The sequence below is a fragment of the Cervus elaphus genome, chromosome 12, assembly GCF_910594005.1.
Source record: "Cervus elaphus chromosome 12, mCerEla1.1, whole genome shotgun sequence".
Taxonomy (NCBI): domain Eukaryota; kingdom Metazoa; phylum Chordata; class Mammalia; order Artiodactyla; family Cervidae; genus Cervus; species Cervus elaphus.
Window position 1 is genome coordinate 98,191,406 of NC_057826.1, and position 18,280 is coordinate 98,209,685.

An 18,280-nucleotide genomic window follows, 5' to 3' on the forward strand; every position below is an offset into this window, starting at 1 on the left:
CCGTCAGGGTCCTCGCAGCCTTCAGAGCTCTTCTTGGGCTTCCCTTCTTTACAGAGCGTTTTCTGACCCAGGGCCCTCTCGCTGCCCATGCAGTCTGTCTGCCTCCTTTGAATCACTACATTTGGAGCACGGGGACTGTTTTTTAAACAGTATATTTTCCGTTACATCTAAATACTTCCTTGTTTTCATAGCATATTCTACATACTCTTTCTTTACTTTAGTAATATAATGGCTCTGAGGAAAGCATTACATAACTAATGTCGATATAAGAAATGAATTTTAGAGTAGCAGTGATATTATTAATATAAAGCTTAATCCTTTTAGTAACTCAACAGTTACTACTTGGGATCACTAAAATGCCAGTAACTGCTAAGAGTTGTACGTAAACTATCTCTGATCTTTTCCAAAACCCTTTGAATGTATTATTCTTGCCCCTCTTTTAAGTGAGAATACTGAAGCCAAAAAGATGGTAATTAAATTAGAATTCCACCCCAGTCCGTCCAACATGAGTAGTTTTTACTATAAAGAAAACCTTTCATATTTAAGAGTACTATTACTTGAAAACTGGCAGCTTGAATACCATTTCCTTTTGGAGTGATTTTCGCATGATAATATTAAGACCTTACTACATTTTTGAATGCCAGTTACTGTCCTGTATACATGTGTGACTTTATTTAATCTTCACAAAGAAAACCCTACTAGGTAAATTACTCGGTTTTGCAGCTGAGACAGCTGGACCTCAGAGAACTCCGGTAACTTGGTTGTGTCACACAGCCCACTTGCAAATAGTGGGGTCACCAAGACATTGCCGGAAGTCTCACGGTGGCTAAAGTTGCCCCTGGTTTGGAACCACTGATTTATAGATACGATGCATTTAGATAATAGCCTCAACTCTCACGCAGTAGCTCTTGCTTTTAAAAAATGCAGTTGATCATAGGACAGGATGACTGCGTGCTATTTCCTGTTTCTGATCTGCTTCTGAGTAAATTCTTGGAATTTACAGTAAGGGAGTAATGATGCTTACCAGCTGCTTAAAAAAAAAAATTAAGAATATTGACTTTGTATCTCTATATGATCAGGGATCATCCCTATATGATCCCTTTATGACAAAATACTTTTACATGTATAAGGGAGACATCATAATTTTAACAATATTATAATCTGGTGACAGTTAGCAATTGCTTAGAACCAGTACTTAGTCAATAGTAATTGTTAAAAAACATTTTCTCTTAACTGATTATGGTTGTAGATTTTAAAAAGTAAAATTTTTAATTGTGTAAAGAATTTTAGATAAACCACATTTCTTGCTCTGTATGTGTTGGTAGGTGTGTGTGTGTGTGGTGGGTGGGGGAGATGTGAGAAAGAGAAAAATCAGTTGATTGTCTTTCATTATGATAACAGATTATCACCCACCGATCCAGACAATAGCAGTTTAGATATGCAAGAACCTACTGTCTCCTTATGACTATATACTACCACTACTAATATTTACTCATAAAGAAGATGGTGATAATGATTATAGCAATATGGATTTTGAAATAATGCTCATTACTTCATCCTGGAAAGAGATTTTTGTTTTTGTTTCTGTTTTTGTTTGAGTTACAACTAACATCCCATTCATCACTTCATTGGAGTTGGCTTTTGGCTATTAAAGTCATAATTTTGTTTCTAAACTCATTTGGCCCACAGGTGGAAATGGTGTATTCATTGTTGTCAATGCTTGGTACTCATGATAAGGATGATATGTCGCGAACTTTGCTAGCTATGTCTAGCTCCCAAGACAGCTGTATATCCATGCGACAGTCTGGATGTCTTCCTCTCCTCATCCAGCTTTTACATGGCAATGACAAAGACTCTGTGTTGTTGGGAAATTCCCGGGGCAGTAAAGAGGCTCGGGCCAGGGCCAGTGCAGCACTCCACAACATCATTCACTCACAGCCTGATGACAAGAGAGGCAGGCGTGAAATCCGAGTCCTTCATCTTTTGGAACAGATACGAGCTTACTGTGAAACCTGTTGGGAGTGGCAGGAAGCCCATGAACAAGGCATGGACCAGGACAAAAATCCAAGTATGTTCCATATGGTGCATGTGATAAAGCAAATGTAAAAGTTTTTGAAATGAAAAGTTTTTTAATTAGGATGGTGTCTTTATGAATCAAAGTGGGAAATTCATATTAGCCACCTGCACTGCTCACATAGTTTAAAGCTTAATTTCTCTATTTCCCTAGAAAAAAAGTTAGCAAAGGAAAATGTTGTGTGCACTACAGTGCAACCAGAAAATAACAGAAAATCAAAGTAGACTTAAACAGTCATAGCATAGTTGATCTAGAAAGAACTTGAGTGATTATGTTCTCCTTCTCTTGAGATTAAGCTCAGGCAAGTGACTTTACGTAAGTTCCTTCAGCTGTGAGTGACCAAGCCGTTCTCTTATATTTGCACATCGCGTTACTCAGTGGGTGCAGAGCTGTGTTATATCTGTTATTTGATCCTTACAACAACCTTGTGAAGTAGGAAGGGAAGATGTTATCATCTTCACTTTACAGATGAAGAGACTGAGGTTCAGAGAGGCCAAAAGACTTGCCTGTGGCTTCACAGGTCGTGGGTGGGGGATCCAGGACCAGAGGCCAGACCCCCGACCCTCAGCCCAGTGTCCTTCCCACTGCACCGTCTGTCTCCAGGCCTTGGGCCCCAGCTGCTGGGGTGATCAGCCACCCAGCTCTTTTCTCAGGGAGAAACCCTCTCCCCCAGGAGCAGGGATCATGGGAGTTGGGACCCTTGGGGAGATAACTTTGCTTCATTCCTATAGCAAGAACCAAAAGCAGTAAGTATATAAGGTAAGACCTCCTTTCACCTGATAAGAACCCACACATAGACATACACACAACAGAGGACTGTCGAGTCAGTATCTTGATTGGGGGAGCAGGAGAAAGACTGATGATGAGAACTTGATCTATAAAGATTTAGTAGATTTCTCTTAGGATTAGGTATAAAGGTGAATTTATTTAAAACTAAAAATTTTTCAACAGTAAGAATAGAGCAGAAATGTCCTTTCTGTTTGTCCTAGGGCTAGGGAGAATTAATAAGTTGCTATACTGGGAGAACATTATCTTTCTGGATTGTTTTCTTTGGCTGTCCACAATTATGTAATGACTTGTATTGTGTGCTCTTAATACCTGTTCTCAGAAAAGTTAAATAGAATAAATACTATTACTTCTGAAAAATAGACTTGGTTTTTAAATTTTTATTTCAAGTAACAGTTTTGAAACCTTATGCATAACACTAAGTGTGCAAGTACATTTTCTTAGACACTTTTCCTTTAAATTTTTATTTACTATTTGGTGTCTATATAATAAACTTTCTCTGCTAGAGTTGCACTAGGTTTCTCTATACATTTCTATACAGCCATGTGCCTTTCAGCTTTGAAAATAGAAATTATAAATAAATAGTTTTATACCAGAATGTTTTTATTATTTCAAATAACCAATATAATTTTTTTAAGTTATTAGTTGAATTATAGCATAAACCTACATGGGAGTTAGTCCAACAGACTTGGTGAAAGGCTGATGAGGGGTAAACATTTTTATAGAACCAAGAAAAGCCCTTTACCTATATTTTCCTTTCCATGTGTATAGTAGTTATTCATCTCTTCAGCAAATACTTGTTGATTCACTAAGCTACCATGCATGAGAAGTATATCTGCAAACTCAGTATTTTTTAGGTATAATAAACATCACTACTTTGAGAAAACAAAGCATTATGGTTTATGTCAATTTTATTTTTCAGTGCCAGCTCCTGTTGAACATCAGATCTGTCCTGCTGTGTGTGTTCTAATGAAACTTTCATTTGATGAAGAGCATAGACATGCAATGAATGAACTTGGTAAGATAAAAATGTTTCTTAATGCCATAGAAGAATCCTGAAGATTTTTCGTCATTGTTGAATTAGGATATAAGGCCACTAATTTCTATTACCATCTGTTTCTTCCTTGTAGCAAGTGACTGGTTTCCAGAGAAGACAATGTCCTAAGTGACAGAAACTGCTCCCGTTTTATAGCCTAACTTGGGTTTTTAAAATCTTAGCCAGAGATGGGCAAAAATAAATAAATAAATGGGCCACTCTTGCCAATATTGTCAAGGTAGACTCTGGGTGACAGTTGGTGGGAGGGTAATTTGAATCGTTTTGAGATGTGATGATGTGGAGCTTTGTAATTATTCTTGAACTCAGTCACTTCTGATGGACACAGGAAGGAATTATTATTAAGATTCTCATTTATCTTCATGGTTATCCGTACTTTACTGGATTTTCATGATAAGCAGTGTGGTTGGTATCTCTGAAACTCGTTAATAATGGAAAAGCATTATTCTCTAATTTATGTTAGAAAACATTCCATTAATTTTGGAAGGATTACTCTTGGTATGTGTTCTCACATACTCTGAACCTTACAGAACCTGCCTCTGTGGCCGCCATTTTTCATGTGATGGTTTCTCTTTGGTTTCTAGGTTCATTTTGCACATGTGGTATTTGTAAGTTGCGTCATGCTGAGCCATCTCATGTGAACCTGGATCGCTGTAGTCGTGCCACAAGCAAGAAGCACGCACTGAGTCTCCATCTTGGTGTAGCCGTGCCCTTGCTTTTTGTGCTGTTTACGTTACCTTTCATTCCAGGCCCCGCTTTGCATCCCTGCCACCCTTAACCATTTTCATCCATCATTTATCTTAAAAGTGACAAAGTTGTGAGTCTCTTAAGACACAGAGAACCTGAACGGCTGAGAATGAGTGCTGTCCCCTCGAGACCGTCATTTTGGGAGGCTGTGTGTACTTGGTCTCCGCCTGCCCCCAGCTGTACGTTTCTCCCCACAGGCCCTAGTCCACTTGATTCTCTTCCCTTATTCCCCAGGTTCCTGTGAAATTGAGTATGCACTTGTGAGTTCTCCCCTCCTCAATACAATCCAGCATTGGTGAAATTTCAAGTTTGGGTGGTTTTTTGTGTTTTTTAACACTCATAATAATGAGAAAAATAATGAACAAACAGGAAAACTAATCCAGTTTTAAGCTCCCACAAATGTTTTCTCTAAATGGCCCTGTGTTCCAATGAACTGTAGACTAGGACTGACCCACATTAATCATCTGAATTTCCAAGTGAAATCTAGACTCAGTATTTGTTCCTCTTCCTTCTTCAGGTAGGAAGGCTACCCGGGGCATTTCATCCCAGGAGCTAGGGCAGGGGCTTTCAGGTGAGGAGCAGGATGGGGCCTCTGGGGGTGTGACTGTGGGGATGTAGCCACAGGGGATTACCTTCTCACTCCTAGCCTCTGACTTTGCGTTGGAGCCAAAGAAGAAACAAGGTGTGTAGACTGTGGATAGATACAGTCAGGTAGCACAAGGGATCTGACAGTGAGGGATAGGAGGAAAGAAGTCCCAAGTAGATGAAGAAAAATTCCTAAGCCCGTCAGCTAGGACTGTCTTTTGTAGATGCAAGAAAATTCTACAACCATTAGGGTCATTTAAGTTTGCAACTATTAGTGTTGCAAGTTTTAGACTATAATACCAGGAATGTACACATTTATTAATTTCCAACTCCGTCCTAGAAACTGTGCTAGGCACTAGGTAACAAAAATGAAATCCAGTAAGTGGCCCAGGTGATTCTTATGATCAGGAAAGTTTGTGAAACTACCAATATATAGAATATTGTTGCTGAACCCTACTTATTTTAGAATGAGGTATTTCATGCTAATGGTGACTGTCTAAACCAAGTAAAAGAAAAGTAATATACTTTTAAAAAATTCTGTCATCTTTCTATTATCTTGTTTTGATAAGTTTAAGAATTTTGGTAAATGTCACCTGAAGACATTGATCATCTACTATCTATAAGGTTATGAGATGCCATACAAGATAATATTTGGTTCATCTGGACCACTATTCTCTAACACATACACGAAGGAAATGTGGAAAGATGTGCTCATGACCTTTACATTACCTTGAAACATTCTAGTATTTCTTAGGGCAACCAATTTTTTTCCTATCTGTCATGAATTCACATCATATTTTTGTGAATCCATTTTTAAAGTGTATAGATCCTTTGCCTTAAAGTTCACTGGAAGTTTTTTTTTGTTAACTCCTGGAAATCATAAAGGGTCTCTCTCTTTTATCTAATACACTAAGTTTTATTGAATGTTCTTTTTTCATTAGCACGTTCTTCATCATTTTATTGGCATTAATCATGTTGTTCCTTAATCATTGTTTTCAGAATCAAGTCCTAATATTTTTGGTTTTTCCGTACAAAAGTAGTCAAGGGCCTTCTTGGGAGGTTCTTGAGATTATTTCACATGTTACTTTCTTAGAACAGTGTCACATATGCTGCTGCGCCAGGCAGGATTTTATGTAGGCATGAAGCAGAGTGTGCTCTGTATGGCTTTGATGGTCCACTTTGTAATTCTCAACATTTGGTGATCTGATCAGTACACAGGGCCACTGTCTTTAAGTCAACAGTGACTCCCAGGTCTGTTTCCTAGTCAAGACGATAGTTCCTCCTTTACTGAAGGATTAAATAGTGGAATTTTCTGAAGCTCTGTACTAGGCTTTCTTCCACTCTCCCTAGGCTATATACTCTACTACATGGCTTCCCTGACCATGTTTTTCAAATTCACATCTTAATCCACGTTCTCTCTCCTGAGATTTACACACATTTTCTTACTGCTCCTCCAGGATTTTCACCGAGATGATTTTTCAGACATTTCTGACTCAACTGACGGAAACTGAGTCTTGTCTCCTCCATCCCCAAAACTGTCTCTTGACCAGGGTTCCTTTTCTCAGACGGTAGCCTTTCCGTCACCCCACTTGCTGAAGCCAGTCTTAGACTCTTGGACTCTATTCCTGTTTCTTGGACTCTATTCCTGTCCCCTATGTCTGCTAACTGCTTTAATTCTGGCTCTTAAATACATCTTACACCACTGCTATTCTTTTATCCCTGGCACAAGCAAAGCCTCTTTCTTCACTCCTAGTCTCCCATAGTTTGTCTTACCTGGCTCCCCACTTCCAATCGTAATCATTTCTATAGCCTTAATCTGTTTAGAACATACATCTGATTATTCTTTTCTCCTACATTAAATCCTTGGTGAGGTACATAAAGTCTCGTATTACCTGGCATTTTTGTAGCCTCTCCTCGTTGCTGTATGTTAATGTTTCAGGCCCAGCAGCCCTTACACATGCTATTTTATCTGCCTGAAATGCTTCCTTACTGTTTCTCCTCTGCCCTTTGTAGATAGTCATTCATCCTTTAAGTCTCAAGTTAAACCTTAGTTCCTCAGCCACTTTCTTGATCCTTCCAGTCTACTTTAGGTTTGCCTGTTATCATGCCCTGTACTTCTTCACAATCATGACATTTAAATTAGTTGTTCGATGGCTGTCTGTGCTAATCTGTAAGCTCCATAGAGACATTGGTTGTTTTGTTCATGGGCTATTTATCTTTCCCATCATCATGGGTGGATGGAGGAAAATCTTCCTATTTGGTTTCGGATTTTCCTTAACCAAAATAATGTTTATTTACCTACATTCAGACTTATCTGTCACTGGTGCCAGTTATAAAGATTTACACAACTGTTCCAAGAGTTAAATCCCTGGCTTGGCATTCTTGACCAAAAATTGAACTTGGTCTGTTTTGCAAACTTGCTGATTGCTCTGCATACTGATCCTTCTAGATCATTTACAAAAATAATGAATGTACAGATCCTCTTTCAGATTAATGACCTGACAGTCTAGACTTATAGTATCCAAGAATTACCTGTTTATATTCATCATCTCTTTTTCTTCCTTAGCTACTTCTCTGACAAAACAATATCTCTGGTTTCATAATGATTAATATTGATGATGAATAATATTTTGAATAACCTTCATATGCATTTTTATTTTTCTTTTTATTCACTCCCTCACCATTTTGCTTCACCTTTTGTCCTGCTGTTTTGTGTTGTCTTTCTACTGCCCCTTCCTTTATGTCTTTTCCTTTCCTTTCCCTTCATTTTTCTCCTTGCCTTCCTACTGTTGACCACTGTGGACATTGTTAAGTATACCCAGTGGTGGGAATCAAGGGGAAAGAAAATACTAAATCCTAGTATTGGTATTTTGACACTTTGTGTGTATCAAAGAAAAGTAAGAACTTAAAAAGAAAAAACATAAAAATGGTTCTATACAGCTTAGTAATAAGTTGAACAGGTAATTCTGTTTCATAGAAAAAATATAAGCTTTGCTTCATGCACTATTTCACTTAGAAGTTTTAGGATTCCTAATGATACTAAAAATTATTTTGGAGATAAAAATATATTAAAGTAATTAGGCCACAGTGTGTGACAGTGAAGAATGTTTATAAAGTCCTAGTAATAAAGTTATCTTTTTCTGCTTACATTCAAGAGGACCTAATCGTAGAAAATAGTCTTCTTATTCCTTGACAGGATACAGTGTATTGCAGCAAACAGAGTATAATATTCATCTTATTCAGTAAGACAGGGGGCTGGAGGGTGGAGAAACTGGCAGAAAATGAAATAGTTGTCACTTGTACTTGATAAGTATATTACACAAGAGTGCTTCATAATATTTTTTGTAGCTTGTAATTCTGAAGACAGAAACCATATATTCTCATTCTTTGAGATTTTTCTCTAGTAATTTATAAACTTGGTAACCATTTGTGTTATTTTAGATTATTGTCTTTTTCCTCTTGCCCTTTTTAAATTAGGGGGACTACAGGCCATTGCAGAATTATTGCAAGTGGACTGTGAAATGTATGGGCTTACTAATGACCACTACAGTATTACTTTAAGACGATATGCAGGAATGGCTTTGACAAACTTGACTTTCGGAGATGTAGCCAACAAGGTATGTTTTATAAGATCCATTTCTTAAGATAGCAAGATAGCTCTTTTTTCCATACAGACTACTTTTCACTTTCTTTTTTGTCACTGTCCTCATTAAACACTGACTAATAAAAACATGTACTTTATATTCCACTGCAATATCCTTACTCATTTGATGTGTAATGCCTAAACAAAGGCAAAAGATGGAACACAGAAGTGAATTTATGTAATCACACTTAAAATTCTGTTCCTGGGCAGACTTCCCTGGTGGTCCTGCAGTTAAGACTCCACTTTTCCACTATAGGGAGCACAGGTTCAATCCCTGATTGGGGAACTAGGATCCCATGTACCGCCTAGTGAGGCCAAAAAGTAATTAAAAAAAAAAAAAATACTGTTCGTGGGAATGATAGTAAAAATCTGGAAATCTTGATGATTGGTGCAAGTGTCAGACACATATTAGTTCCATCCAAATAAAAGACTTTACATTCAAACCCTTTTCTTATCGTTTCTTATCATTTATTCACTTTATTTTTCCAGTTTGCCAAGAAAGGAATGAATATTGCAAAGGATTAGGAGGGTATTTGTCTTTCATTTATGTAATTTATGGTTCTGGTTCTTTTATGGCATTAGGATTAAAATGAGACAGTTGAAACTTGATTTGACGCTTACTGGTCACAAACAGAGCACAGCCCAGGTTGCCTTGTTACTAACCCTATGTAATTCTTGACGTTGCAGGCTACCCTCTGCTCTATGATGTCACTAACCCTGTGTAATCCTTGACGTTGCAGGCTACCCTCTGCTCTATGAAAGGCTGCATGAGAGCACTCGTGGCTCAGCTAAAGTCTGAAAGTGAGGACTTACAGCAGGTACTTCTAAGAATTCCACATGTTCTTCTTGGATGTTAGTGGCTTAATACCCTGATTTAGATTAACTTAAGCTGTGACTCAGTATTTAGCATCTCATGTTTAAATTGTGGCTACATTAACACCGGAATAGAGGAGAAGAATTTTATTGTAGACTTCCTTTTGGCTCTGTAGTAGCTTTAAGAAGAAATTTATTTATTAATAGATTTCTACTCTTACTTTTGGGCTTCCCAGGTGGTGCCTGTGGTAAAGAACCCACCTGCCAGTGCAGGAGACATAAGAGACACGGGCTTGATCTCTGGGTCGGGAAGATCCCCGGAGGAGGGCATGGCAGCCCATTCCAGTATTCTTGCCTGGACAGTCCCGTGGACAGAGGAGCCTGCTGGGCCACAGTCCATAGGGTTGCAAAGAGTCAGACACAACTGAAACAACTTAGCACTCTTACTTTTAACATTAAGAGCAAGAAAGCAACCAGTATAAATAATTTTATAAACAAACTCTTCTAAAATTGATCCATTTGCAGGTTATTGCAAGTGTTTTGAGGAACCTGTCTTGGAGAGCAGATGTAAATAGTAAAAAGACTTTGCGTGAAGTTGGAAGTGTGAAAGCACTGATGGAATGTGCTTTGGAAGTGAAAAAGGTACCTTTGAGAACATTTGGTGTTACCATATGCATTTCATCTTTGGATACTTTCTCGCTGCCCTCTCCCACCTCTGAAACTCACTCATTTCTGACCCTCTTAAGAGCTTACCAATCCCTAGACTTAGACTGCTCCAAACTTTGCAAGTATTAAGGCAGACAAGACTGTACAAGGTGACCTAGTGTAAATCAGGGTTTTTCAGACTCAGCTCTGTTGACACCTTGGACATGTAAGTCTTTGTCTGGGGGTACTGATGTGTGTCTTGTAGGATGCTCAGCAGCATTCCTGGCCTTTGCCCACTAAACGCTGACATGCCCCCCCTCAGTCATAATCATCAGAAGTGTCTCCATTTATTACCAGACGGCCGCGTAAGGGAAACGGGACAGAACCACCCCTAGATGATTCCTTGCTGCCCAAATCCCAATCTCCCAGAGTCCCCAGATTTTGATAGTCACCTTATAGAGGTAATCAGACCCAAAGATGAAAAATCCATCAAATAATAATTTTTTTACAAAAGGAAGTAATATCCAGGTGGGATATCTACTTTAGAAACTAAGCTGATTTTTTTTTTAATTGAAATTTGCGAAGAACTAAGCTAAGCCAGTCTCTTTAGCTAGGAAGGAATCTGAGCTTCCTTTCACCCAACCAGCCCTCCTTGACCCAGAGCCTACATTTTTTTCTTCAGAATTTCCTTTTCAGTCTGGGGCTTTTTTTTTAATTTATGTATTTTTTTCTAAATTACATCATTTTATACCTGGAAACTCCCAAGAAAATCAACTGGAAAATTATTAGAAGAAAAATATTGTTAAGTAACTGGCTATAAAGATAATGTTCAAAGGTGGTCAGGAGGTACAAACTTCCAGTTATAAGATAAATGCATACTAGAATGTAATATACAATATGATTAATGTTATTAACACTACCATATCATTATATATGAAAATTTTTAAGAGAGTAAGTCCTGAGTGCTCATCACAAGGAAAAAGTTTTCTATTTCTTTCATTGTGTATGTATATATACATATATACATATATGAGATAACAGATGTTCACTGAACTCACTGTGGTAATCATTTCATGATGTATGTAAGTTAAATCATTATGCTGTACCCCTTAAATAGTGTTACATGTCAATTATGTCTCAAAACGGGGAGAGAACAATACTGTTCAGATGTACTCAGGATTTGCACAAAGGTACCGTTAGAACACTGCTGAGTCAGCAGAACACTTGTACTTACACTGTAGGAACAAAGATGATGAATGGCCAGTAAGCACTTGAAAATATACTCAACATCATTAGTCATCAGGGAAATACAAATTACAACTATGAGATACCATTACACATATTATATTGGTTAAAATTTTTTAAATTGACCATGTGTTGTCAAAGATGTTAAACAGCTGAAATTCTTATGCACTGCTGGCAGCAAAGTTAAATGGTATATACAAGCATACCTCACTTTATTGCAGTTTGCAGATATTGCATTTTTGGTAAATTGAAAGTCTGTGGCAACCCTGCACTAAGCAAGTCTTTTAGTGCCATTTTCCCAACAGCATTATTTTTCAGTTAAGGTATGTACATCTTTATACATAATGCTGTTGGACAGTTAATGCAGTATAATGTAAATGTAACTTTATATGCACTGAGAAACCAAAAAAATGGTATGACTTGCTTTATTGCAATATTTGCTTTATTGGAGTGGTCTGGAACCATGCAATATCTCTGAGGTCTGTCTGTCCCACTTGAGAGCATTTTTGGCAGTGTTTTAAAATTAACATTTACCTGCCATACAGCCTGGCCACCCATGAGGAACAAAAACTTAAATTTACACAAAGACACACAGATATTCACATAAAGATTATTTGTGATGGCCAAAACCTAGGGGAAAAAATCTAATGTCCATTAGTAGGTAAATGGATACATAAATTGTGGAATACTATTTGGCTATATAAAAAAAAGAATGAACTATTGATACCTGCAATAATCTGTTATGTCAGAAATCAGAACAGTAGTTGCCTGGGGTTGGGGGTGGATTACAAGGGGTATGAGGAAATTGGAGGAGGATCAAAGTACAGTTTATTGGTCGCTTTAATACCTTACTAAAATTATACAAAAAATTAGTGCCATGTACACTTTAAGACTCCTTTCTAGTCAACCTTGTGTATTTTCAGAAAGATGTTTTTGTATACATTATTTGTATACATTATTGGAACTTGTATTGCAGCTGAAGAGCTCACATTATCACTCAGGGACCTCAAAGATCTACATACAAACCAATTGCTACATACCAAGAAAGTTAGATTAACAGACAGCCTACTGAAAAGTGTAAAAGATTTTAATAAATGTCGACATAGCCTGTTTTGTAAAGGAAGAGTAGATCATTTCTCTCTCATAGATGAGAGAGAATCATTAAAGATCATTTCTCCCTAAATTCATCTATAAATTTTTTTTTCTTTTTATTAGTTGGAGGCTAATTACTTCACAACATTGCAGTGGGTTTTGTCATACATTGACATGAATCAGCCATGGAGTTACATGTATTCCCCATCCCGATCCCCCCTCCCACCTCCCTCTCCACCCGATTCCTCTGGGTCTTCCCAGTGCACCAGGCCCGAGCACTTGTCTCATGCATCCAACCTGGGCTGGTGATCTGTTTCACCATAGATAGTATACACGCTGTTCTCTCGAAACATCCCACCCTCGCCTTCTCCCACAGAGTCCAAAAGTCTGTTCTATACATCTGTGTCTCTTTTTCTGTTTTTGCATATAGGGTTATCATTACCATCTTTCTAAATTCCATATATATGTGTTAGTATGCTGTAATGTTCTTTATCTTTCTGGCTTACTTCATTCTGTATAATGGGCTCCAGTTTCATCCATCTCATTAGAACTGATTCAAATGAATTCTTTTTAACGGCTGAGTAATATTCCATGGTGTATGTACCACAGCTTCCTTATCCATTTGTCTGCTGATGGGCATCTAGGTTGCTTCCATGTCCTGGCTATTATAAACAGTGCTGCAATGAACATTGGGGTGCATGTGTCTCTTTCAGCTCTGGTTTCCTCAGTGTGTATGCCCAGAAGTGGTATTGCTGGGTCATATGGCAGTTCTATTTCCAGTTTTTTAAGAAAAATTCATCTATAAATTATTAATGTAAGCCCACACCGGGGAAACCAGAATTGAAAGAGACACTTGTACCCCAATGTTCATCACAGCACTGTTTATAATAACCAGGACATGGAAGCAACCTAGATGTCCATTGGGAGACGAATGGATAAGAAAGCTGTGGTACATACACACAGTGGAATATTACTCAGCTATTAAAAAGAATGCATTTGAATCAGTTCTAATGAGGTGGATGAAACTGGAGCCCATTATACAGAGTGAAGTAAGTCAGAAAGAAAAACACCAATACAGTATGTTAACTCATATATATGGAATTTAGAAAGATGGTAACGATGACCCTATATGCGAGACAGCCAAAGAGACACATGTGAAGAACAGACTTTTGGAATCTGTGGGAGAAGGCGAGGGTGGGATGATTTGAGAGAATAGCATTGAAACATGTATATTATCATCTGTGAAACAGATTGCCAGTCCAGGCTCGATGCATGAGACAGGGTGCTCAGGGCTGGTGCACTGGGATGACCCTGAGGGATGGGATGGGGAGGGAGGTCTGAGGGGGGTTCAGGATGGGGAACGCATGTACACCCATGGCTGATTCATGTCAATGTATGGCAGAAACCACTACAATAGTGTAAAGTAATTAGCCTCCAATTAAAATAAATTAATTTAAAAAATTAAATTTGGACTTCCCTAGTGGCTCAGACAGTAAAGTGTCTGTCTACGATGTGGGAGACCCGGGTTCGATCCCTGGGTCAGGAAGATCTGGAGAAGGAAATGGCAACCCACTCCAGTACTCTTGCCTGGAAAATCCTGTGGATGGAGGAGCCTGATAGTGTACAATCCATGGGATTGCAAAGAGTCGGACACGACTGAGCAACTAAACAAAACTAATTTAAAAAAAAAAATTTTTTTTTTTAATGTAAGCCCAATCTTGGAAAAACTAGCCCATCAGAAAGTTATAATATCCAGTTCTGACTTGGTCTTGCTCTGGTTAATGGTATTAGATTTTATTTTTTCCATCTTTTTCTACATTCAGTGCAACAGCCAATATGAACATTCTTTCTCTTTTTAACTTGTCATCTCTTCATTCTCAACTTTATTTACTCCTCACAGCCACAAGAACCAAAGCTACCTTCCATATTCCCCAGGTCCTGCGTCCTTTTCACCCCATGCACTGGCGCTTCCTCTTCCTCCACCTGCGCCCTGTGCTCTGGGCATTGCTGTTTACTCAGAACTGCTCGTCCGTTACTCTGGCCCTACATACTTTCTCTACTGCTTGTAGAGAAGGAGGCTTTTTTAATGTGTCACTTATCTGTAAGAAGCCCGATGTTTTGAAAATAAAAACAAAAATGTTCATTTTCATTGCTTCTTCCAACTTCTTCAGAGAGTCTCCTGTAACAACCAAAGCCCTGAACAAGCAGTCTAGTAGTCATTTCCTTCATTTCTTAACTGGCCACATCTTCCTCAGTCCTTTGTAAATTTGCTGCCAACAAAAATCTAGATTTATAGCTTAACTAGGGCATCACTTTTCTACCTGTACCTGTATTTGATACCTTTTGATCGCATACCTTACTGAATCTCCTCCCTTTGTTTTTACCACCTATACTTCCAACATCTAATTGTTTCATCTTGTCTCCTCTAACTATAAAGCTCCTTTGAAACAAAACCCTTGGCCCCTACATGTAGTCCCAAAGAGAGCAACTTCTGTTTTCCTACCTTAAACTCTCATCTCTAGGTCAGTTGTAAGTTTAGCTCACTCCTCTAAACTGTTGCCATTTTTTCTCATCTCAAGATACTTTGTCCCATTTCCTCAATCACATTATAATTAACATTGAGCTATTGTCCTTTTCACATCTTCAGTGGTGAATGCATTTCTTCTCTGCCTCATGGTAAATAGTATCTATTTTATTCATTTAATATCCTGAAGAAGAGAATACAATGGTTCTTGATTGGGCTGAGCCCAAAATGTTTGCCATGACATTCAGGGCCGTCTTTTCCCTGTCTGACCTTACTTCCCATACTGTCCCAACGTGGATTTGACTTCTTCTGTGTCTTCTTTCTGTTATTTACTCTTCCCTTGCTTATTCCCACTTCCATGCCTTTACTCATTCTACTTCCCCTGCCTCCTCTGAAGGTACATGTCTTTATCTGCAGAGCTGCTCTCCCCCAAAAATTATTTCATTTATTTGACTTAAGTTTCCATGGCAGTAATCTTTTCATTAGAGCCCTTGATTTTAAGTATAGTGTTACTTTTTTCCCCCAAAGTAAACAGTACCTTCAAAGCAAGTGTCAGTTGCTCTGTTTGTATCATCTAGAGTACCTGTAACTGTGATAGGCACAGAGTAGGTTTCTAATGAATGTTCGTCTGTTCCCTGATTGATTTTTAGTAAGAAGAGTGATGTCAGGAGCATGGCAAGTTTTAACCAAACATCCTTAATTGTATACTCAAAGTGTCTTCTCTGGCAGTTATAAATTGACAGTTTACTGTGATACTGTACATCAGGGAGTTCTCCTTTTTATAATGACTTTGTTTCTTTGAGGATTTTAAGAAATTGGAGTATTTCCAGTATTCTTCCATTTTAATAAATTGTTACTTTTGCATCAACCACACATAAATATGGATGTGTGTTTTTATACAAACAATATTGTACATACATCTCTGCAACGTGCTCTTTTCATTTAATGATAGGTCTGAATATCTTTTCAAATCAGCATAGAGAGGGTTTTTTCTAGTTTATAGTATCCTGAAAATGTTATCTTTTCAGAATGCAGATCAGTTGTTTCATTTTCTAATATGAACTTCCTTGAGATAAGTGTGTACCATCTAAACATTTCACGTTCATTGTTTAGATGAATGTGATGGTCATTGTTTTAATATTGTGTTCTGCTTGTTTCATGGGGATATCACTGTCTTAAGTTCTGTTTGGTATTTTATGAAAGTTTTTTTAAGTGAGGCGTTCCTAGTGCTTTACCAGGGGATGTTTAAAAAAAAGAGAGCTTTCTCTATAGAAGTAAGCATAGAAGTTCTAAGAGTTATAGTTACAGCTCTTAACTAGATGACATATATTCTGTTTCTTGATAGGAATCAACCCTCAAAAGCGTACTGAGTGCCTTATGGAATCTGTCAGCACACTGCACTGAGAATAAAGCTGACATATGTGCTGTAGGTGGTGCGCTTGCCTTTCTGGTTGGCACTCTCACTTATCGCAGCCAGACAAATACTTTAGCCATTATTGAAAGTGGAGGTGGGATATTACGGAATGTATCCAGCTTGATAGCTACAAATGAGGACCACAGGTAAATACAGTTTTATGTTACTTTTAAATGAATTTGTAAGATTCATCTTCAGAAAGACTTAACTGAGCAGTGTTTTGTGTAATTATGCAAGTTCTGAGCCAAATTACATTTATGACAATGAAACTATAACTATTAATACCTGATTTATTCATTAACATTTATGCTAATAAAAGTTCATAGTATCACAAAGATGTCTAAAAATAAACCAGTGATACTTGAGAGATATAACCCATGTGTAGAATAAAAAATGAAAGCCATAAATATTACAGAGAACAAAATCCTTTCCTATATGTAGTGTGGATTAAGGAAATATGAGGTTATAAAAAAAACTTATGGTCATGATCCAGAAAGTACAATGATTCACATTTTTCTTGTGGAGCCATAATATCAGTAATCAAAATGTTTTTCAGCCAGCAGCCGTTCGTCCAATTTATTGTAACTGTGAAACCTAACAGAGCACCTCACATGCAAGGCATACATTTTCAGAACTTGAGCTTTGCCTTATCTCAGCAAAAATATAGTATCTTTCACAGTGTATTTATTTATTTTATCCTGTATTGTTCTTCTCTCATTAAAAAAAAAAAAAAGACTATGGGGTACTTGTAGTAAAAGGGCTTTGTAAACAGTGTAAACATCTTTTCTGTAAGTTTTTGATGCACAAACTACAAGCCTTACAGCCCTATCCTCTTCTCATGGAAGAACTCTTAAACTTAGTAAGCACTCAGGTGTCTGCTGGACTGCAGAGAGAGCGCTGCCATGCTAAAGCTTATTGTACCTTTTTGCCTATCAGTTTTAAAGCCCACTAGAGCTGACTATGCTCTCATTAAACTTCATTCTACCATGCATTAAATAAGCCATAGCTCTTCAGATCCTAATATTCATTATGCTGACTCTCAACTCTTGTTTTTAAATGTTTTTAAAACTTTCACTTTATTTTTAGAAAAACTACACACACCATTTGCCCAAAACCACTTACAAGGGGGAATATCAGTATTACAAATTCAAACCAGAGAGAGATTATCTAAAAGTCATTTTGCTGACCTGAGCTTACAGTGTGCTCCCTGACTTTGTAAAGATCTATCAGTTAATTCTTCTCTCTACCTCTTCTGAGATGTCTCTGTTGTCAACATTGTGGAACCCACCCAGATGTTAAATTACCAGACTCCCTGTTTAGCTAAGATTCCATAATATATTTATACTCAGTAAACTGAGAAACTCTGTCACTATGTAAAGTAGATATATATTTGCTTCAAAAAGTTTTAAAGCTGTTAGGTCAGAATAGGAAATGCAGAATTGATGAAACTGAACATTTTTATCTTTTAGTCTGACAGATGAGTACTATAAAACAATAAACATTAAATGAACTAAGGTAGAACAAAAGGAGATGGGCAGTGCTTGAAATTTATAATATAATTTGGTGTAGTTTTATTATGCCTGTTGTTACAAGTTTTAGCAGTTATCTTTAGACTTAAATTTGTTCTCTTTCCTTTTATTTGTCACTGCAAACAGATT

General features: G+C 37.6%; 1 protein-coding gene across 12 annotated transcripts in view; it reads left to right on the top strand.

The window, feature by feature from the left end:
* APC (APC regulator of WNT signaling pathway) overlaps positions 1–18,280 on the top strand; it is a 129,421-nt gene that overhangs the window by 102,834 nt on the left and 8,307 nt on the right. For 5 of the 12 annotated variants that reach the window (XM_043920179.1, XM_043920181.1, XM_043920182.1 and 2 more), the window contains 7 exons: positions 1,690–2,068; positions 3,783–3,878; positions 5,179–5,232; positions 8,724–8,863; positions 9,630–9,707; positions 10,228–10,344; positions 16,554–16,768. In XM_043920179.1, coding sequence (XP_043776114.1) covers positions 1,690–2,068; positions 3,783–3,878; positions 5,179–5,232; positions 8,724–8,863; positions 9,630–9,707; positions 10,228–10,344; positions 16,554–16,768 — 1,079 coding nt within the window. The remainder of the gene's footprint in view (positions 1–1,689; positions 2,069–3,782; positions 3,879–5,178; positions 5,233–8,723; positions 8,864–9,629; positions 9,708–10,227; positions 10,345–16,553; positions 16,769–18,280) is intronic. The other 7 variants (XM_043920183.1, XM_043920184.1, XM_043920185.1 and 4 more) reach the window with 3 other exon arrangements.